Source organism: Nelumbo nucifera, chromosome 1, assembly GCF_055504915.1.
Source record: "Nelumbo nucifera cultivar China Antique chromosome 1, China Antique-T2T, whole genome shotgun sequence".
Lineage (NCBI taxonomy): Eukaryota > Viridiplantae > Streptophyta > Magnoliopsida > Proteales > Nelumbonaceae > Nelumbo > Nelumbo nucifera.
This window is the reverse complement of record NC_142649.1, coordinates 146,372,081-146,394,809: the sequence shown is the minus strand read 5'-3', so window position 1 is coordinate 146,394,809 and position 22,729 is coordinate 146,372,081. Positions and strand designations below refer to the sequence as shown.

The 22,729-nt window shown below is 36.7% G+C and overlaps 3 protein-coding genes across 7 annotated transcripts in view; 2 read left to right on the top strand and 1 right to left on the bottom strand.

Moving 5' to 3' along the window:
- Nucleotides 1–6,127, top strand: part of LOC104588298 (uncharacterized) — an 80,237-nt gene extending 74,110 nt beyond the window's left edge. For 3 of the 4 annotated variants that reach the window (XM_088894607.1, XM_088894608.1, XM_010246168.3), the window contains 6 exons: nt 3,673–3,750; nt 4,490–4,556; nt 4,643–4,742; nt 5,125–5,241; nt 5,329–5,385; nt 5,794–6,127. In XM_088894607.1, the coding sequence (XP_088750733.1) occupies nt 3,673–3,750; nt 4,490–4,556; nt 4,643–4,742; nt 5,125–5,241; nt 5,329–5,385; nt 5,794–5,943 (569 nt within the window). In that variant the 3' untranslated portion in view covers nt 5,944–6,127. The remainder of the gene's footprint in view (nt 1–3,672; nt 3,751–4,489; nt 4,557–4,642; nt 4,743–5,124; nt 5,242–5,328; nt 5,386–5,793) is intronic. The other variant, XM_010246169.3, reaches the window with a different exon arrangement.
- A 305-nt stretch (nt 6,128–6,432) lies between these two features.
- LOC104588299 (wall-associated receptor kinase-like 15) lies at nt 6,433–9,644 on the bottom strand. 2 transcript variants are annotated; one of them, XM_010246170.3, is made up of 3 exons: nt 8,725–9,638; nt 8,279–8,323; nt 6,433–6,882 (listed from the first exon to the last, which is right to left on the bottom strand). In XM_010246170.3, exons 1-3 carry the CDS (start codon nt 9,566–9,568, stop codon nt 6,758–6,760), a joined length of 1,014 nt encoding a protein of 337 aa, XP_010244472.1. In that variant the 5' UTR covers nt 9,569–9,638; the 3' UTR covers nt 6,433–6,757. The 2 variants fall into 2 exon arrangements, with proteins under 2 accessions (XP_010244472.1, XP_088750735.1); XM_088894609.1 differs by lacking the exon at nt 6,433–6,882 and adding an exon at nt 7,852–8,010 and having other exon boundaries at nt 8,725–9,644.
- A 330-nt stretch (nt 9,645–9,974) lies between these two features.
- Nucleotides 9,975–15,077, top strand: LOC104588300 (alpha/beta-Hydrolases superfamily protein). The gene is made up of 5 exons (XM_010246171.3): nt 9,975–10,212; nt 11,660–11,802; nt 12,028–12,157; nt 12,822–13,013; nt 14,711–15,077. Exons 1-5 carry the CDS (start codon nt 10,036–10,038, stop codon nt 14,918–14,920), a joined length of 852 nt encoding a protein of 283 aa, XP_010244473.1. The 5' UTR covers nt 9,975–10,035; the 3' UTR covers nt 14,921–15,077.
- The last annotated feature ends 7,652 nt before the right edge of the window (nt 15,078–22,729 follow it).

Below are 22,729 nucleotides of genomic sequence, written 5' to 3'. Positions count from 1 at the left end.
TGAAAAAACTCAGAGAAATGAAGAAGAAAAGGGGGCGGGACCCCTGTTCCAGATCACCTTCGAGGAGGAAAAAAAGTGCAGGTAAATGAATAAGATCAAAAGGGTGAAAAGATTGCAGGAAAATGAAGAAAAGAAGGGGGCGGAGCCCCTGTTTCATTCCAAAAAAAATCATGCAAAAAAGGGAAAAGACAAAAAAAAAGAAGAGGAAAAAACCAACAAAAAGGAAGAAAAAAAGGCTGAAAACGAAGAGGGTAAGAAGAAGAATAAGTGGTCCAAGGCGGAAAGAAGAAGAAGATGATGATGATTCATTTGATGTACCTGGCATATTTGAAATGGTTTAGATTTCCTTCTTGGTTATGCAGCATTGCAGCAACAGGTTGGAGTTGCACTGTGATTGAAACAAACCTGACCGGACAACTCTCCCTCTTCTATTCAGTTCTGAAAATAAAACCTTAAAAAGACAAAATGTTTGCTATCATTCTTCTAATAAAAAGAGTGATTATGTGTGATATGTCCTATTATAATAACAAAAACAAACCAATAAAAATTATTTGCAGCAAAAAAAAGTAAAAAAACAATATAAAAATATTAAATGATCAATGTATTAAGGGCTGTATTAATGTGTCTTGCAGTTGCATCTAGGCGCCCACCTTGGAGTTAAGCGCCCACTTAGTCGCCTAGGCATGCGCCTTATTCAAATTTACATGGCATTTGGGTGAGGCGAAGTTTGAAAAGCACCTAGTAGCCTAGGCACCGCCTTGACAACTATGGCTGTTTCCATGAACTTCAAATTAATGATATAATCAATCATGTATATGATTAAGAGGAGGAAGTCTTCTTGTGGACAATACATTTTTTTTTTTTTTTGAGAAAGGGTAAGGTAAATTTTATTAATATAGACATAATTGAATACAGGGACCCCCCAAGGAGAAACCTTGGCCAGGGAGCAGCCAAATCAAAGCAAGATTACAAATGCCATAAGTTCCTAGAATTCAGCCTATCTCCCAACTGAGAGGCCTGAATCCCCTTTGATGCCAAGACCCAAGAGATCAACTTTCCAAATGAAATGGATTAAGATCCTCTGGGTCCTTGTAGATGTTGTAAAAAAGCCTTTTGTTCCTTTCTGCCCAAATGGTGCTGATTACTGCAGCTGAAATGGACACCCGCACAGCAGTAGTAAGCTTTGACAGCCCTTGACCCAACACCACAACATCTCTTTCACTGAGGCAGGCATAACCCAAGCAAGGCCCAGCGCGGAGAGATAATGGTTTCAAATCCTAGCAGAGATAGGGCAGTGAAGAAACAGATAGCTGTTATCCTCCACATCTTGACCACACATCACACATCTCTGATCCTGGAGTTGCATGCTTCTCTTAGATAGATGGGCTTTTGTTAAACACCTTTCTAAAGCTGCAGCCCACACCAGGGCATTAGTTTTTGAGGGAGAGGTCGGGTTCCAAATTCCGGAAGCAGGCATGTCTTCCAAGTTACTTTCCAACAGGTGAAGGGAAAAAGTCTTGACTGAGAAATGGTCATCTGTACTCCAAGTCCAGATCCAACTATCTTCTTTTAACAGGTCCAGGGGCTGGAGGGAGATCAGCTCAAGTAATTCAGCTAAGCTTGCAATTTCCCAATCCTGAAAGTTCCTTCTAAACGAAGGACACCAAATCACAGAATTACCAAATACCTCAGAACAGTCTGCAACCACTGCATCTTGGAGTTCAGATAACTGAAATAACTCTGGGAATAAAGCTGATAGAGGGGTATTTCCGCACCAAGGATCTTTCCAAAAAGCCAGCCTATCACCCTTCCCTAGTTGAAACTTGGAAGAATGTCCATTATTTTCCTCCATAGGGAGCAACCTAAGGAGGGGAGAGAAGAAATGGTAATCCAGTCTCCTCTGTTTGTGTTGTATTTAGCTGCAACAATATTCCTCCACCAATTGTTTCTCTCCATTCCAAATCTCCAGATCCACTTCCTAAGAAGAGCCTTGTTGAAAATCCTCATCTTCTTGATACCCAAACCTCCTTTTTTCTTTCAGAGAGCACACCTTATCCCGGTTCACCAAGTGAATTTTCTTCTTTGGACAATACATGAGTTTTGACTTCAGCACAAAATCTCATGGGGCAGCCAATAAACACATAGATAACCAGCTTACTATATTCTTTAAATCACCCTTGATGAGCAGAGTAGTGATGTTTATTTGCTTTGCCAAACTGATACCCTGAAACTAGCAGTTCTGCTCTAATGGAATCTTCAATCCCTATTAGGCCTGAGAATACTGCCTTAACTCCATGTTCATCACTGAACACACCACACACTCCAGATGGACCTGGGTTCCTCAAACTACTTCCATCAAAGTTGAATTTCATAGTTCTCCTATTGAGCAATTTCCATGAATTTTTCGCCACCACATTCTTAGAGGAAGAACATGCTGCGTCCCTCATTTCCACACAATATCATCAAAAGAGAAAGGATAAAAGATACTCAAAAACTTTATCCAATGAGTTACTGTCTGTTATGGTTTCAATGATGGTCGTTATACTTTTTTTCTTGATCTTTGAAGATCCTTGCCTTACTTTCTTTCCATACTGACCACATAGTTTTCAAGGCATCTAGGTGTTTCTGGGCAACACTGAGGCGCCTAGTTGCCGACGCCTAGGCGATAAAAATTTTATAATATGAAAAACTGACTTTTGGCTAGTTTCCTAGTTTTATATACCATTCAGCATGTATGTTAATTGAAAAATAGCAATTATTAAGAACATTAAATTTCCTCTAAAAATGTGGCAAATCATCACTTCTAAAAGATAAAAATCTTTTACATATATTAATTTCATTATTTTCAAAAATAATACTACTATAATAAGTATTTAATAGAGCAAATTCATATTAATTAGCAGCTAAAGAAGGTTATTAACTTTATATGATAAATATTCAAGATGGAAAGTAAAATAGAAAAAAAACAAGGATAGAGTTTCTGTTATATTTAATTAGAGAGAGAATAGAAAAAAAGAACTTTATTATTCTATTGTTTCTTTCCCCTTTCTTTTCTTTCTTTCATTTTCTCTTCTCAAAACCCATTGATCTTTTAAATTTCAATAGTAAAACATTAAAACAAAATATAATTGATATATATATATATATATCATATAATAAAATGTATGAGCACATACGTTAATAAGATACAGCAATATAAATGATATTATTAAAAGGCATCCGCCTTGTCATTTTTGTTGCCTAGGCAGGCACTTAATCGCCTAGAAGGGCACCTAGTTGCTAAAAGTCAAGGCGTTTTGCATCTCCACATAATGATCCCCCTCTTCTTTGGCGAACTAAAGGTAGAGGAAGCAAACAAACTAGCCACATTTGAAGGGGGAGTCTATCTGCAAAGAGAAACCAAATTCCCAAATACTAGTGGCAAATGGACAGGAGATTTGTAAGAAAGGGCAAGAAATTAACTCCCTAGAGAGAAAAAAAATGTAGGTGGTCCTTAAGTTGTGATTCATATGTAAAGACATACATCTATACATCAATGTTTTTACTTTTTTTTTTTTCTTTTTCTCGGTAAGTTCTATACATCAATGTTGGAAGCAAAAATATTACTATTCCAATTGTTCATGTGGCATGTGGTTTTTACTGATGCTGAATTGCATTATTATCCTTGTTTAGGCTCTCAAATAAATGTTGATGTTGATGGAATTATCTCCTCAATACGGAAACTATGCAGCCTCCTGATCATGGTTCCAGGTTATTCATATATTTCATTACTAATTAACTTGTATTATAAATTTATAATCTGTGTTTTGTGGCCAGAAGCAAGTTTTTTTGATAGCTTTTTAAAGAGAGTTGGAAATTTGATCCCTTTCAATAGTTTTATTGCTTCTTGTTTGAGACAACTTTTTAGCAAGATAACAACTGATTGCCATTGGCTTTAGGTGCTTGCTTTATTTATAATTTTTGAGTGTAATATTGATTGCATTAGTTTAATATTGAATGCTTTTTATGTAACTTGGGATTTGAGGCAGCAACTTTTTTGGGCTTCTATGTAACTTGAGGTTGAAAGTGGTAATATTTTGGGGATGAAAGTTGGGAATGACACTCCCACTACCAAGTTGTACTAATTTCTGTTAGCAAGTATAATAAAATAAAATATATTTTCTACTGAAAAAATATATTGAATGCTTTTTATCTTTTCCCGGTTCTACTTTCATGCATTTGGGCCATATCCATCCTATCCTATATCTTTTGTTTACTAATGGTAAACCTGAGAAACCTGGAAATTTATGATCACGTATATGGGAGGAGACCTCAGCATGATCCATTTGCTAGGGTGTATTTTCTTAACCTTTGATACAGTGCAAATTAATGATTGTAGCCATGGTTGACATGAAATAAGAATTTATCCCATTGGCATATTCCTAGTTCATTTTATATCAGAGTGCATTTGTGTGTTTTGTTCTGACATTTTCTTTCTTCGAATTTGAAGGTAATCCTACAGAAGGAATTTTTTACATTCCGAAGAGCTTATTATCCCTTGTTACTTCTGATCCAGGGTTAGCCTTCACTGCATCTTTTAACATTGATAACTGCATGCATTTGTTTATTTTGGTATTGGCTTAACATTTCTAAAATGTTGTAGGGTAACACCAAGATTGAGGGCAAGGACGCTTTGTGCTATTATTTCTTTATCAGCAACATTCTCTCAAAATACGCTGCCATACCATGTAAAAAATACAGAGGTAAAAATGATGTCTTCATTAACACCTTCTTACACAAAAGATCTCAGCCTCATTCAATGACAAACTTACAGCTGTCCATCAACCTAGAATTAATTGCCAATCTTATCTGATCTTCATCCATAGAATACTTGTCTAATAATTCTATTATTTATTTAATTTTCCAATTGAGGTGCAATTCTACTGATCTTTCCTTGCATACTAACCAAGTACATTCTCTTACAAATGTTGATAGTACATCCATTTTTGTGCTTGAATTTCATGAAGTACAATCTTCTTTCTGTTCCTAGTTTCATCTATTATCAACTTACTATACTTGTATTACCACTGAACAATCTCATATTACCTCTTGTTGCTCAAAATATCTCTGTTCCATCCTATTCAGGTTATGGGTAATGACATACTATTCTTTGGCGATCCATCATATAACCAAGAACTTTCATCCATTTCCAGCATTTCTGTGCAGAACCTGGTTGAAGGAATTCAAGAAGAGGTATACAAAGTAAGTATTGAACTTTAGACTTAATTTCTTAGAATATGGTTTTAATGGACTGATTATAATTTCAAAAAATGTCATGGTGGCACCAAGGCTGCACGAGGAACTATGGCACTTGAAGCTTGTAACTGCATCATCTCATCTTTCAAGGTAGGTTTGATGCTTCCTAAAAAATCTGAACAGATAAAATAAAATTTGACCAAATTGGGAATTATGGATGAGCCATTGGTGCTGTCCCTGAGAAGTATGGGAGGATTTGGAAGAACCATCTGTATCTCTGGAAAGAGTCAAAGAGGTAAGGCACATGGATGGATATGCATAGTTGTTGAATCCACCATTATGTCCACCTCAAAGATACTTGTTATTTGCATTCTATTGGATGGCCAAAGGAGAATTTACTGACAGTGAGAAAATGCATCTGTGGGATAAGCAGAGAAAATGGCTCCTCTGTTGCTGTTATCTCTGATGCACATCTTTCTTATAAAGATGAATACTGGTATGCACCTGCAAATAGTTCACGGCTCTCTCATTCTCCATTATTTCTTGTATGTTTGGCAGGCAAATCCAGAAATCTCTCTAATCTGCTCTAGGCTAATGGAGATTGCAAAGTCCTGTTTGAATGCTAACGACAAGTATCTGCGATCAACACTGAACATCTTGGATAAACACTTAGCCTGTTCGAGAGATGCGTGTGTAGTTGTTGTCTGAGGGACATGTTAGTGAAAGGCTTGTAAGTTATTCATCTGTAATATAACTGACGGTTTCATCTTATAATTTGGTAAAATATCAATACAAAGGCTTGTAAAGTAGTCATTTGATCATCAAGAATGTCGTTTCTTCATCACAACGCCTATGCAATGTAACCTCACTTCTAATCGTAGGGATATACAAATAATGGGTCTCCTTCCATTGTCATTCTCAATAGAATCTGCTAGAGTTGGATACTTATTCTCACTACGTTTTTTTGTTGATGGTACAAGCGATAGACTCTTTTGGTAGTTGATATGAAAATCCAGAGTTCGAACACCAATGTATTGGAATTTGGAATTTGGAAATATGATATTTAAGGAATCGAGATCATTTCCTGCTGGCTGCTGCCTTTGTCATTCTATTCTCGTTATATATATAGAAAGAATTCTACTTCTTCGTAAGCTTTCTAGTTTCTAGAATATTTTTACAATGCTATACAATTCGAAGAATTCCGAATTTCCGATAACTAAATTTGTTTGAGAACTAGTTTAAATGTTAAATGGTACATGTACAAGTTGCTCTAGAATACATTCTCAAAATCTCCTACAATATATTATCACTTATTCATTTTGGGCCACATAAAAGCACAAGGGAAATTTTCACTCAAAATCTTGACGTCCATTGGTATGAGATGATCCGTCAATAACCATACTCCGTGCTGACTTTATAAGCCGACTAAAAAGAAGGAAATAAGAGCAAAGAGAGAGAGAGAGGAACCTGAAAAAATGCAGTAAAAGTTTGTCTACCCTCAAAAGTCAAAACTGCTGAAAAATCAAAATAGCCTATTTTCATTGCTCTGAACTCCACATGTTACTGGTGCTTTAGCTCTCACTTTTCTAATATACCACACAGCAGCTGCAACCCCCACAGCAGCGACAGAAACTGCAGATGCCGTCCCTGCAATAACGTAGACATAGCCATAAGCCCATTTTGGACACTACTCGTTACATCAATTCTATGTATAATTTTTCTTTTGGCAAATTTCTTAAACTATCCTTATAGTTTAGTTAAGTAACTCTATCCTTATTGTTTATGTATTGTTTTGAAGTATTATTGTTTTTGACAATTGTCTAAATCCTCTCTTGTCATTAATTTTTTATCACTCGTTCACATGTTATATCACGTGACTGGTAAATTTTTTAAAATTCTTAAAATACCCTTCCTGTGGACTGTTCATCGTCCTCAACCTTAAGACGAAGAGCAAGATGACAATAACCCCTTCTTCTTCTGATTCCTCTATGTCCTCTCACCGTCTCCATCCCCACCCAAGCATAGGGCAGAATGTACCCCACAATGGACGGGAACGTGAAGTAATGAAATCCACAGGCGGCATGTGATCAAGGTTGGAAGCATGATACGGTTGAGCTTTGATGAAGAAATACTCCACATTTCTGGATCCCAGATTTCAGGTTAACACCGGAAGCATCAAATGGTTACATAAACATATGGAAGAAGGTTCAATGGTGGACAGTAAATAGAAAAGAAAGGACGACAGAGGTGAAATGCATGAGCATTCTACTGAGCTACTTGACGATGTGTGGGATTTTCTTTGAAAAATGAAGGTCGACCAAAGAAGTCAAAGAGCAGAGACATGTTGAACAGTCTTAAACCAATCTGATAAAGGATCCAGGTGTTGTTTAAGGAGCCATCCTAGAACCTATATTTTCCTTTTTTGACCGTTGTTCACCTCTAAATTTCTTTGTAGAATGTTTGGAGTTAATCATTTATTGTTGGTGCCTCGTATCATCAATTTTACCTGAAAAAAAAGGCTGAGAAGGCTCGTGTGAAACGAAATAATGTGTTATGGCTACGAGGGTATGGGGCTGGCGTATGGTGGTGGGTTATGATGAGATGACGAAGATAATAGCTAAACCAGCCAGCAAGCTATCCCATTCCGATGAACGTCATTATATTGGAGGGAGGGTCGGAAGAGAACGGCCAACTTCCACCCAAAAATTGAAGTAGTTGTGGAATGAAATCTCATTCCATGTCCTCCTTAATTTGCAGGCTGTGGCTGAGGAGGAGCTGCAACACACAAAGGCATGGCTGTATTTGTATTAAGAAGATGTCAAAGACCATCGATCAAATAGTGGGAAAAGAAGCTGGAAGGAAAGAGGGGAGGGCAAAATTTTCATCAGGGGTTTTATTTTGAAAATTTAAGGAATAGTGAAGAGTAAATTAGATATTTTGTTTCTTTCTAACTATAAGACAATATGTAAAGTTTAATTAAACTATAAGAGTAAGGATAGTTTAATAAATTTGCCCTTTTATCATTTTGAGAAGGGATTCTTACCAGCAATTACTCCTATCCTTTTACTATGCCCGGAAATTCCATGATCTGCCATAAAAAAAAAAAAAAGAAAATATAAATCAGTTTAATAAGATCATGTAAAGTCTACCACTACCAGGGCCACTGTCTTCGGTCATACCTCTACCCACCCCACATAATGTCATGGATTCATGGGCTCATCAAAATGGTGGGGTCTGTGGATATGAGTGATCCTACATAAATTAAAAGTGCACAAATAGAGAACCAAGAAAGAATGCAAAGCTAAAAACTATGATGTTCTTCAGACCACAGATCATCTGTCAGATGATTTTAGACCTAAGAAATCTTCTTGTTGGGCCTTGATCAGAAAATTGGGTTGGCTCTTGGCATTATTGTATGTTCTTGAATCATTGAATATTCATTATTCAAAGCTATAGCTGATGAGCTATATATGGGTCAGGGTGACATACCTGTACAGAAAGTGGTGGCATTTCCTTCATGACAGAGGCACAAGAAACTCTGCGACCGGGTATCAAATCCACAAGTCCCACCTCCCTTGGAGTTATCCTGACACTGAAGGCAACGGGTGGTCACCGGAATATCAAAATCTACCCGAATTCCGTACTCGGGGACTTGATCATAAGGCGGAGCTGCACCGCTGGTTCTCCAGTGAACACTTGTGTAAGATGCGCAATACTGCAGCATCAGCCTCAGAGACTCCGTTGCCTTGGGGTAGTAAGAGCAGCACGAACTTCTCCCACTCAGTTCCGCGGGGCAGTCGGGTAGATGCCGGCAGAGATAGCTAGCACTGTCACACGACGAGTCGCACCGTTCTGGGAACCGCTCGCAGAAGCTGGGCTTGGGCTCGATGAGCACATCGTCCTCGCTACAGTTGAAGAAGAGGTATTCATTCTGGGAGGAGAGGGAGAAGGGATTGCTGGTGTCGAGACTGAACGGCCTGGTTGGACGGAAGTTGTCGCCATCGTCGCAGTTCCACATGAATGGATCAGAAACTAGAATGTGGGGATCGGAGTAGCTCACATTCCGAACTGGGTATCTCCCGGAAGGGGTTCTCAGTTCAAGGTTTCCAGAATCTGAGCAGATGAAGACGTGTCGGTAATAAGGGCTTCCACAACCATCGTCGATGCCGAAAGGGTAGTTGATGGGGATATCGCCACAAGAGGTCCTACAGAGGCTTGACTGAGCAAATGTGGATTTGAAGAAGGAAAGAGCAACAATGGTGATTATAGCAACCCAATAACCAGAAGGTGACCCTGTTTCTGATATCAGTCTGTGGCTCAAGAGAGAACCCATTAGAGAGATAGCGACAGAACTCAGAAGTGAAAGTGATCATGGTTTCTCAAGTTAAAGACAGATGGAGAATCTCGGTCAAGTCTTCTTTTTCTTTTTATTCAACATCTTTTGCTTTTTGCTTTTGCTTTTGCTTTTGCTTTCTAATGTGGCATAAATTATGCTTTTACACCTCTGCTTTCAGTTTCGTCATTTCGTGTAGAGTAGAGTAATAGACAAGACATTGGGCGGGAGTGGGACCCATGAAATAACCCTATTTTGAGTCGGCCTACTGGGTCTAGGCCCAGCTTGTTTAACATAAACCACTGGAGTTGGACCAGCTCCAAGGCCCAACTTCAGCAACTACTCGTTACGCCTGCCACGTGTTTCATATGATCTAACTATTTTATGCTCAATCCGTCGATCATAGGGACCGATGGAAATTTTAGTCATCCCTTTATACTATTAGAAATTTTTGGGAATAAAAAAAGATGGCGTTACGAGGAGTTGGAGTAGCTGTTAAAACCCTCGCTTCAAGAACCTTCACCCACCCCCGAGCACTCTCTGCTTCATCTTCTTCTTCTTCTCGTTGCCGATTCCAAATCCGCTCGATGGCGGGTTCTGCGACCTCCGAATTGAAGAAAATTCAGATTCAGAGAGACGATATTGTGAGTTACAGGACCTCTCATTTTGTTTCTTTTTCATTATCTGTAGCTTAGTTATTCTTGTCTCTTGATTTTTTTTTTTTTTTTGTTAACTAAGGTACACTTTTTTTCGGTGTTCATTTCATGGATTGTGATATCGATTTTGTGCGGTTTTCTAAATAATAGTATTCTGCATCGATTTCTCGATTTTAGTTCTTCAATGGCGCTTTGTTTGTTTGTCAGATGTGTCCTATCATGTCCATTTTAAGGAAATGCGCCAAAATGAGAGTTTTTCCTACAAATTACACTCCATAAACTGGGGTTCAGTGCTTTCGATTTTTAAGTTTCATCAGGATCAGGTGTTTTTTTTTTTTCTCTTTTCAGATAAAGAAGCCACATCCTATCCCTCTTTTTGCCTTCTTTCTAATATAATCACTTATCTTCCAAGAAAAATAAAGAGCCACATCCTAAACTCATGGAAAGCTCAAAAAAGAAATTGATCAAAAAAATTTTTGATAAAAAAAAGCTCAAAAAGAAAATGAAAAAGAAATTTTATTTGAGTTATTACTGGGTACGAGGTGGTCTATGACTAAAGAGCTGACATGGGCATCTACCAAATGAATGTGAAAGAAAAACGAATTAAAAGAATAGTTCTAGAAGTTCAGAAAAAATATTTCAAAGTATAATTGCAAAATTAAAGCTGTAAGATATGCATCTTTATATTGAGGAGAAGAAATTTACTGCTTGCCTGCTTGGTATTGGTTAGAAATTCCTTTGGAAGCTGAAATAAAGATCCCACGTTTTTACCTTGGAAGTGAATAAGTTATGTTGGTTTTAGAGAAAAAGCCCGGGCCTTAGTAATAAGTTAAATGTGATTCTACCAATAATGAGCTATTTTGATGAGATCGCATTAACTAAGACTGGTGGCAGGACAATCCGGGGACCCCTCAATAAATTGCGAATACGACAGGATTTGCAATAAGTTCAAGGAATCACATTTTATTTAGCGTGTTTGCATTTCATTGGGGTCGTATGCAACAGTCACAGAAAATGCTTTCTGTATTTTGATTTACTAGGTACAAGGTAGTTCATTCTAGAAATGTAATTGACATGACTGAATTGAACATGGCAAGCTTTTAAATGATGGGGTAATTTGAGTTCAGTCCACCTCAGAATTCCTAATGTGATCGTACAATTCGGGTCAATGTCAAGGGGGAACGATTCCCAATTCACGGGGAGATGGCTGTTTATATGGGTGGGCATAAATACATTTGGGAAACCAATAAAACAATTCTGTGGTGGACTGAACTCTAAAAAGGCCTTAAATGATTTTTCTGATTTTCTATGCTTTTATGTCAAATTCTATATACTATATTTGTAAAGAAGGTTCTCCTGGCATAGTGGTGTTGCAAGAGAATACCCTATGATTATTTGTAAAGAACATACCTTCTAATTTTCATTTTTGTTTCAGACATTTGATGCTTATGTGGTGGGCAAAGAAGGTGCTCCTGGCATAGTGGTGTTGCAAGAGTGGTGGGGGGTTGATTATGAGGTCAAGAACCATGCTTTGAAAATTTCCCAGATGGATCCTGGTTTTAAAGCACTCATCCCAGAGTAAGATTTCTTTGTGCCTATTGATATTGTCTTGCTTTTGCACAAAAGTTAGATTTCAGTGATGAATGATACTGCATTTTTGTTCTTTTTCCTGTGTTTGGAAGGTGGCAAACTTATCTTCTGATATGTAAAAGTTAGGCTTCTAATAATTATCAAAGAAAATAATGAATCTTCCGGTATTGGCTACCATCATACCCAATTTTTGTGTCTTGTTGCTGTTTGCAGTTTGTATCGTGGAAAGGTTGGTTTAGATGTTGCTGAAGCACAGCATTTAATGGATGGTCTTGATTGGCAAGGTGCTGTTAAGGATATTCGTGCTTCAGTTAGTTGGCTCAAGGCAAATGGTTCACAGAAGGTATGATAATTCTTTCTGTTATTTGATGGACCTCTGCTATTACTGTTATACTCATTATGAATCTTGTAGACATTTTGATTCTATTCTCAAGGCCTTATTGTTCTTCTTTTTCTTGTAGAATGGTAGATCTGTTAGGGAGTTTCCTTTTATATCTTCCTTTGTAAGGACTTGTTTAGTTTGTGGTAATAGGGATCTGGAATCGGAATCCCATTCCCATTCCTGGTGGAATGGTCATTCCCCCATTCCTCCCCCTCAGGAATGAGATCCCATTCCAACTGGTTCCAATTCTGATTCCAACTCCTGTCTGGACCAAACAGGCTAGGGGAATAGACAATTCCGACTCTGATTCCGAAGGACTCTGATTCTGTATGTGAACCAAACAGACCCTATGTAATGTATAATTTATGTCGTCAAGAAAAAAAGTGCACTTTCAACCTAACAACAAACTGGTGAAAGGGTGCTTACAAAAGGCTTAGATGTTATCAAACATTATAGCATTGCATTTGTTAACAAATACAGAAACCAAAAGAAAATAAAAGGATAACCCCTTAGAAGTTTCCATCAGCTCCCATTCAAATTAGTTTTGATGTCATGATCAATTAGCATAACAACGTTATGCATTGAACTAAACCCTACATGTAACCATCTTGCTTTACTGTAATAGGTAGGTGTGACAGGATTTTGCATGGGCGGTGCTCTCTCAATTGCAAGTTCTGTTTTGATTCCTGAAGTTGATGCTGTCGTTGCTTTCTACGGAGTTCCTTCCTCAGAGCTGGCTGACCCTGCACAAGCTAAGGCTCCAGTGCAGGCTCACTTTGGGGAGCTTGATAACTTCGTTGGGTTTTCAGATGTCACGGTAAGATCATTTATTAACATTTATCAATTTCGTTCTGTTCATTTCCTAGTATATTTAGTTGTCACATATTTGTCATTGAGTACTTCTCATTTTCATAATTATTTAAAGGGTGTATGTATGTGAAATATGCTCATGGAATTAAATTTTTGCCCCAAAGATCTTAGATCACCATAGTATCCTTATATCTTCCAATTTGAACAGAAAATCACTGGAAAATAATCAAAAGCTATGATGCTTAGGTATGAATGTAGACATGAACCTGGACACAGGAAATACGATACAACTCTCCATTTCCTAAAATTTTGGACAGGGATATGGTTACAGGCATCCCATATAATATTTCTTATATCATGTGTTTATCTAGTTTTTGAAGAAAAATGTCATTTCCCAGACTTATGTCTTGCCAAATTTATTTAAATTTCTAAAACATGCAAATATTTTTATAGTATAATTTGTTAAGGCTAAGGTTCAACGGATTGCATCACACTGGTATCAAGGGTCACCAAAATGATAAATACTTAGAGTTGGAGCATTTTAATGATTTCAAATGTTAATGTCCATCCTAACATACTTATCTGTGAAGTATCAAACTGAAAAAGTAAAAAAAAAAAAAAAAAAAAAAAAAAGAAAAAGAGAAAGAAAGGAGCATTGCTTGTTGAAAACTCATGATACACAATTTTTACATATCTCTAATAATTCAACATGGCTTTAAATAGAAAGGAATGGCAAAACAAGATTCATTTAGCCAACCCCATATAGTTGAGTTCGGATGGGCTCCCACAGAGCACACCCCACAGTCCACCCCCCTGGTGCATTGGGAATAACTACTGTGCTTGCCATGGGGAGATGTTCCCAATTCATGGGAGGGATGGGTATGGGGAGTCCATCCTGTCTCCCATATAGTTGGGTAAGGCATGGACGATGACGATGGCGAGTATCAATGTTTTGAACCTTGGTTAAAGCATAACACTTTATGTATGTTAGAAGTGTTAAATGCTACAGGGTACATCTAGAAGTATCTATTGTAGTATCCGGTATCATGTCCGAAGAGTATCAGATATGATATTGGCACGCTAAGCATGTATAGTTATCTGGGTATTATAGATCAAAAGCTCAATAAGAGAGTGATATGGAATATTTTGTCAGGCCCTCTTGTTTAGTTTCTGATTCACTCTTGAAGGAATTTTGTATGAAATAAGCATGTGGCATTGCATTGTTGTTTTGGCGTTTTCTGCTAGGCCTGTAAAATGCCCCAGCTTCCTACGTGGAAGATGCATCCAATAGAATCTTTTCCCAGTTGCTTTGTTTTGGTAAATACGGAGAAAAAAAATGACACATTTTTTTAAAACAAATGCATATTGGAGAATTGCTTTTTTTTCGATAAAATATTGTAGAGATTGCTAGATAATATCAAATTCACTCCCCATTCCTGGCCTTCCATTTGAAATTATTTTAGGAGTATCAACATCTTGAGTCCAGATCTACTCCTCACGGCACGTTTCAACCCCACATCGGGAACATCTCCCGTCCATGTGTGTTATTATTCATTGGAGTTTGGAGATGCTCCCAATAGACGGTGGGATGTGGGATGTGCCTGTGAGGTCGGTAGGAACAAATCTCAATTCCAACATCAGAGATTAGAAGTTACATGTGTATTTACTGATCCCCCCCCCCCCCCTCAAACTTTGAAATCTCAGGCTGCTAAATCCTTGGAAGAGAGGCTTAAATCATCAGGAATTCCATATGAGGTGCATATCTATCCAGGCAATGGGCATGCTTTTTTGAACACATCTCCTGAAGCTGTGAAGAGGAGGAAAGGAATGGGACTGACAGATGAAGACAGTGCTGCAGTGGAGTTGGCATGGTCTCGCTTTCAATCGTGGATGAGTCGCTACTTGCGTGCATAATTTAAGAGCTTCAATATAAAACAACTGGTTAAAAGATGCATTTGACCTCGTTATCCTGTCACTATGTTACCTAGGATCTCTAGTGTTAGATGGACCGATGGTTGATGGTTGAGAATTGAGAAATCTTAAAATAATGCATCCATCTTTAGATAGAGAATTGAAGGTCTAGTGGTTGCATTTCATAACCCATGTTTGCTTTTCGATATTTCTGCATTCTACACACACTCACTCGTTCACTCTGCGTCATCGAAAATATCATCTGATTTGCGGATGCTATAAAAATAATTTGTATCGAGGGACTCTGCTAAGTAGGGCTGCAACTTGGGCTTTAGCTTGCTGAAGCCTTGATTAACTTGGTCCAACCCTAACCTGATTTGCATGTATAAACATTATATAAACGTATCAATCTATGATGCTGGAAAGAAAAGATATATACTGAAAAGACTAGGACCAATCAAAACTCTTGAATAATTCATAGCCAACAACCAACGATAACTCCATGAAATGAAACCACATGTATGTTTTTCACATCTTATTGAACAAAGCCTCACCGACATCTGCTGTGACCATGGTTGCAGTATTTTCAAATAATACAGGAATTATCTTATTTTTGTTTAATAGTTGTGTGTATGTGTATGTGCATGTGCGCCAACGTTTATTGGGGGTCACAAGAATTGCCGTGACCATATGTGAACTGGGAATCCAGATCTGATGTAGTCTAACGGCTGTAGATTTTGCTGTAGACCCAATAGAAAGGCACCATAAAACATTCCATTATCCTTCTCCTTTTTCCCCCTCTTTCTGTTTCTGTTTCAATTAAAATGCTGATAAACCAACCAGAAACAATGTGACGATGCTTCTAAAAGAAGAGTGCTTGCATCTTTTGGGGTGAAAATGAGAGATCATGAAGGTTTGTTTATGGGAGTCATGAATGGGCTGAGTTCTGCAGTTTCTCCACAGCATTCTAAAATTTTAGCGCTTCTTGTTGTTATTGTTGTTTGGTAGAAAAACGATTCCATTCAACTAACCCAAAACAACAGCATACGAAGAAACTACACGACCAAGCAACTCTGAAACAGAACATAGCATACAATCCCCTTCAAAACCTGCATTCCTAATGCTTTGGATTTTAGGAATTTTAAACACTCCAAAACTCAAAAACAACATTAGATTTCTTAACATTTCCATCCGAATGGGTTGGTTTCCATTTCACGGCTAGATCTTATTGCATTCTCATGAATCTATTTACTGGGTTAAATTAATCTCGTTTTGCCCACTCCCTTTTGATCTGATTAGCGATGCAAATGTGCTTGCTTTGTTTGAAAAACCTTAGTGACAGGTGGGTTGTGGTTCGGTGAACTGGGAAAGGAGAGGGTCAAGTCTGATGAGAAGGAGATGCCGAGATGGGACTTGGGAGACAGGTTCAGGATGTTTAAAAAACATATGAAAAGGTTAACACATGACATGATGCTTATAGTGTCCATTGCTTATCACACGAGAGGAAACCACAAGCATGTAGAGAACAGGTGGTGGGCTTTCATTGAGTCTACAGCATAGTCTATTGGCTGTTTGAAACAAAAAATGCAGTTTTCCACATGTTACCAAACATGTGCCTTTTTCAGGGTGGGCTTCTTCATACAGACAGCCCATAAGCTTTGGTGAAAAATCCGGAGTGGAAAACCCATACAGACTGTCAATCAGTTATTTGAAGGGCTGTCCACTTAAGCTCTTTGAATAGTTTATGGAAAGCACTTTAAAGCAGCTGAACCAACTTAGTTGAATCTTCTTCAATTTAGCCCTCTCTTCCTTAAAGATTTATTGTTTGACACTGGAAAGCATTCCAGTGGGAGCTAAAGTTAAGCAGCCAAACACCTCACCTAAAAATAACATCTTAGGACCAAATTTCTGAAGGGTCTGAATTTCAAAGAAAAAGAAAAAAAAAATGTTGAAAGGTTCCAAATGATGGTATTTGTCAAAGGAATCACTGAGGTAGAGATTGGCATATTCCATCCAAGTCTAATTAACAGTTCAATGTGTGGACCAAGCGTTTGTTGCACATACATGATATATCCCTTCTTGCATTGATTCTTTGACCAACAAAGGATGTTTGGTCAACAAGAGTGCCCATATTATATATTGGGGCAAATTGGTTTCATGTGCCGGTCATATTTGTACCAAGCTACATTTCTTTCGATTAATTTGGCCTAATCTGTCGGGTCAAACGTTTCAAACTTTGATTAAGCAGATCCCATTTCCCAATGTGATGTTTGCTTTAGGCTGCGTTTGATTGTAGTGCAAATTTATTTGTATTGATGCAAAACATTGATAGTGTAAATGATTTGGGTGCAAATTTTGATTTATTTTTATTTCAAATTTTACCTTATTATTACAGTACAAATGAAATAAAATAAGACCTGAAGCAGGATAAGTTAAAACCCAAAATAAAAATTAAATCAAAATTTGCACTCCCATTCATTTGTATTAGTGCAAATAATGTTGCACTGCAATCAAACACAGCCTTAGTTTAATCTTCTTTTAATACAAGTCCGGTCCACAATTTGATTTGCTAAGTACGCCATATGTTTTGTTTTGGGGGGTGTAAGTCAGTCCAGGTTAGGTTTGGTTCGGGTTGGTCTAATTTCTCTATTTTCTTTTGTTAAATGTATTTATTTACTAGATTATAAGGGTTCATGTTATTCAATATTAGCACTACTATGTCTAAAAAGATCATATTTATCATACTTAGAAAAAAAATGCCTTTAAACCTAAAATCTTTGAAATACAATATACATGCATATACATATATACATAGATAAATATGTACATACATAAACATGTAAATATTTGTAGCAAAAAAACATAAATATATAAATATATACATTTATTGATGCATGGTTGCATGTACATACATGCATCAATATATATATACAAATACATATTTATATAACATTTATACATGTAAATATGAAATTATTTAAGTCAGGTTCAGGAATTCTAATCCAAGCCAGAGAGAGATACAACATGTGAGCAAGAGGGAAACGGGCAAGTCCGTCCGCTGCCTGATTGCCTTCACACTAGATATGAGAACGAGGGGCCTTCAGCTCATTCTCTTCCACCATCTTTCTGCATTCTTCAACTAAAGTTTCACATCTCCACAGTGCATAGTGCATGGGGTCGATCTAGTCCCCTTAATTCATAGTGTTGTTCCTTTTTCCCCACGTTAATGTCTAAAACTTGTTGTGGCTTAATCTATCAGGGGATTAGGCCAGACCGAACCGAACCCAACCTACAAGGGTGGGTTTAGGGTTGGGTTCAACCGGTAAAGGTTGGAAAATGCTAATATGATATAAAAGTTGTATTGGGTTTATATGTAAAATACGTGCTAATTGATAGATAATGTTTAAACCTAGTTGAAAGTTGAAACCCTTGAGTTGAAGATTTTAATACGTTGGATTGGACTAGGGTTCACCTAGCCTACCCAGTCCTAATTTGCACCAATATTCTGATTGATTGATATAACTTCTAAGTCGTCTAGGCAAAAGGGCTGTGTGAAGCTTTCCATGCACCTATTTTCCAAATTACCTTTATCGGACGTAGAGGGTTTGGGTCAATGTTATGAGACTTGAATTCAATATCAATACATTATTGATTGGTAGGCCACTTAGGGTTCAAACAGTCCCAATATTGTTCTACACTTCTAGCCATTAGGAGATCAAGCAGATGCCAGAAAAGGTATGATATCAGAAGAAGGGCTTTGGCCAGTCAAAATCATCCCTGGATTTTGATCTGATTAGCTACTATCATAGTCAAATTCATTGAACAAAATGTCTCTGCTGGTGCATCAATATTGTCGTTATTGCAGATACATTGACAAAACTATAAAGAGAGGTTGGGCAATTAAGTGTTTTCAACAATTGGTTTGAAAATTGGAACCAAAACACTTTCAACTTTTAAGCCTTAATGCTTCATTTGGAATTGGTTTTGTCCGTGTTTGGAAAGAGTATGTAATAATAATTATTGACATAAAATTCTACTCCAGTTCAATTTTGTACATATTTTACGTCATAAATCAGTGCAAAATTTCATCATACGTAAATCGATGTAAAATTTTACACTAATTATATTACGTTTTTCAAAAATACAACGATCACACTTAATGACACTTAAGCATAAAACATCATCAATGTGCTTTTACACATAACATTTTACACTGATTCCAAACGCAGCCTAAAGAACAAAGCCTAAGTGCTAATTTGGGAGATAGCACTGAATTGCAATAATTTCAACCTTTCCGAGATAGGTTCTACATCGATAGCCTTTAAGCTATGATCGGTGAAAAATCCGGAGGGCCCAAATGTAATAATAAGGTTTTGAACTGTCTGCTTCAGCCTCTTTGGATAATTTAATCGGAGCTGCTGAACTAGTTTATCTTTTTTTTTTTTAAAGACAACTTAAGTCACCACTCAGACCACCCAAAAGGGCACTTAAATTGCGGTATTGTCTATTTTTTGAGGGTTTTAAAAATATAAATCCAGATGTTTATCCAAACGCAACCTAAATTTTCTTTGCTTTCTCAAAGTATTTTCATACACAAAGTAATTATAAATTATAATTGAGTACAAGCGACCCAGCAAGGGTATTCCGGGGCGGGAAACCCTCCCAACCCACCAAAGAAAGGTCCCCGGACCGGGCCTAAAATTATAATTTTGATAAACAGATCACATCCCCAGGCGGCAATGAAATGAAAATGAAAGCATTATTAGTTATGATAAAGGTCAAGACATGTTAGCGTATTTAGCCTTATAAAACAGGTACATGATCAGAGGTAGCATATCTATCAAAAATGGAATGTGCCAAGATCACTCTCCCAGAGTTTATGTGAGTAGGGCTGTCAATGGATTTTCAAAGTTCATAACCCAATTCAACACTTTGGATTTTCGTAATATGCATCCAATTGATAGATCACGTCATATATGGGCTTAACTCATCCAATCCAATTAAGGTTTGAGTCTGGTTAAATTTATAAAGATAAAGTTTATAATAATAAATTCTCTATTAGTACCTGTATTTTAGGCCTAGTGTTACTTTGGTTCTGAATTTTAAAATACAATAATTCAGTATTTAAAATTTTCAAATGTGTCAATTCAGTACAACCAGTCATTAAGTGACATTTGAAAAGATATAAATGTCCTTTGAGTGTCTTCTAATTTTTTTTATTAACCATTCTAACATTGAAAAATAAAATGAACAGTCTCAAATCCTTGTCTCTTCTATTCAACAAAATAGGGGTAACCAGAATGCCCACCGAAGGATATTTGGATGGTTGATAAAGAAAATTATATGACACTCGAAGGACATTTGTGTCTTTTCAAATGTCACTTAATGGATGATTAATGGCAGGTATTAGATTAGCACTTTTGAAAATCCTCATACTGAATTATTTTGCTCCATATAATGATCAGATATGCTTGCTAATATATACAGAGAGAACAATTGAACATGCTTTATAGTTGATATATTTATACCAGTGGTTGGTTGTTGGTCTGGTCAGTGATCATCAGGAGCATTGCTATCCCTATTTATCACCTTTACAACTATATATGATCATCGGGATTGATTGAATTATCAGGATTTTTGAAGAGTAGGTCATATTATACACCCACTGTCTTGAAGTTGAAATTGAAAGATGCAAATGGGGGGTAGGGCAAAAAAAAAATCGCTTTATGAATCCATATCTCCATCACACCAAGTAACTCGGTGGTTGGGATGACCCATCAGCGTCCAATGTCTCTCTCTTTATACAAGTCTCTTTTCTTTGTTGAATTCTACATATTGAGTTTATTGAAACTCATAGAAAAAGTTGTCTAAAAGAAAGACAATAATCCTCCTACTTGGACAGAGCCATTTGTGAAAAATCTTGTGGCTGTCCATTTCCAGACCTAAGTCAAGTTCTAAGAATTATAGAGAAGGAAAACAGATATGGGTTTTGTGATTTCTAACGAGTTAGGTCATAAGAGGGTCTCCGGTCAATGACTATTCATCTACATCGATCGTGAAAGGAAATCGTGAAGATCCAAAGATGTTTTCTTTGAGTAGGAGAAAAAGACCACCATGACTCTAATGCTTAAGTTTGTACTTGTGCAATTTTGGTGCATTCGTTAGGATGCAAATTAAGTTACCAAAACACCCCTCCAGCTACTTTAAAACTCTCTCACATCAGTATGTGTCGTTTAGTTATCAGTCATTGTCTCATATGGTGTAGCTTTGCATAAGTGGGTGTAGCATGGAGATGACAAATAAGACCAAATGTATCCCTTTCAATGCCATCTAAGGTCATGAATATATGTATAATATATGCCAACACTTTGTCCAAATTGTCCACCAATAAAACAAAAGAAAGTGAGTTTTAGTATAGCTTGATTTTTTCAGTTCTAATATCAAGGAATATCAATTGGGCATGTATAAAGCCTATTCCTTCTATCTCCTTAATTTCTCTATAATTTATTTGTCTATAGTTCCCCAGGTCCCTTCTTGCTAATTAATAAGAAATATCTGTTCATTAGGGCAATAGTTTTCTACAACTTTTCATTTTTATTTGAATGTGTATCATTGTTTAGAGCATAATAAAAAATAAACATTTCTTTCAAATAATTATTGCTTGTATGAAGCCATAAAATGAATTCTAGGCTTCCATGCAAACTATTTCCTATAAGGAACTAGAGGGAAAATAAAAATATGCAATTAGGAATTTGGCATATATATCACGGAAAATAAAAATAAATAATCAAGATTTGGTCAAGCATAAGCTTAAGATAAATGTCTTTGCAACATGTTTTCATAATATATAAAGTTCAGGATAATAAAATCGTATATTTTACATGTAAATTATGTTATTATAATTATGAATATATTGAATTATTTGCATCTAAATATTTCATATATTATCCCTTTTCATGATCTAAAGATTTATATTAAAATATATCATATAAATTTGCCAAACTTTAGTTGTTTATGCAAAAATTCGAAATTTGTTTATAACACCTGAATCTGCTAACTCAAAAAGAGTAGTGGGTAACAGAACCAACAGTGTTTAAGTGGGCATTGAGACTTCAGTTCTTCTGTTCATATATATATATATATATATATATATATATGCAAAAGGATAAAAGTGTCAATTGCAATAGTTAATATGCCATGTATTAAACCAACCAACATGTAAGATTTATTTATTTTTTTCTCCTTCTTTTCATGCATGATGTTTTGAAAAAATCCTTCTCATCCATATGTTGTAGGGGACAAAGCCAGCGGGGACTGAGGAGTGCCTTAGCTTGGTCCCCATATGCCTCAAAGTTCCCCTACCCCTAGAATCTCCATAGACTAATTCCCAATTTCCCCCTAAATCTGATGTAGGATCAAGCATGTATGTAGATAAATGTACAAACAACTGTTATAAGTCTTAAATTTACTCTAGAGGAAAGGATCCACCTTAATTTTAGGGATGTTTGGAATAGTTTTCATTTATTTAAAAAACATTTGTATTTGATTTATCTTTAAAATCGAGAAAGAGTAGTTGGTAAACATTTTTCTACTGTTTGTTGATAGTTAGGCATCATTCAGCATCACATAAGTAGAACAGTAAATAAACACCTTGGTGCTGGAAGAAACGTTAAAATGAAACTTCCCTCAATAATAGGCCTACACATAAAATGAGATAAATGTTTATTAGATAAAAACGATTACTAAATAATATTTTAGTACAAACGCCTACATGGCAACGAACTGACACTGCTTATCCACCTGGAAGCCTTG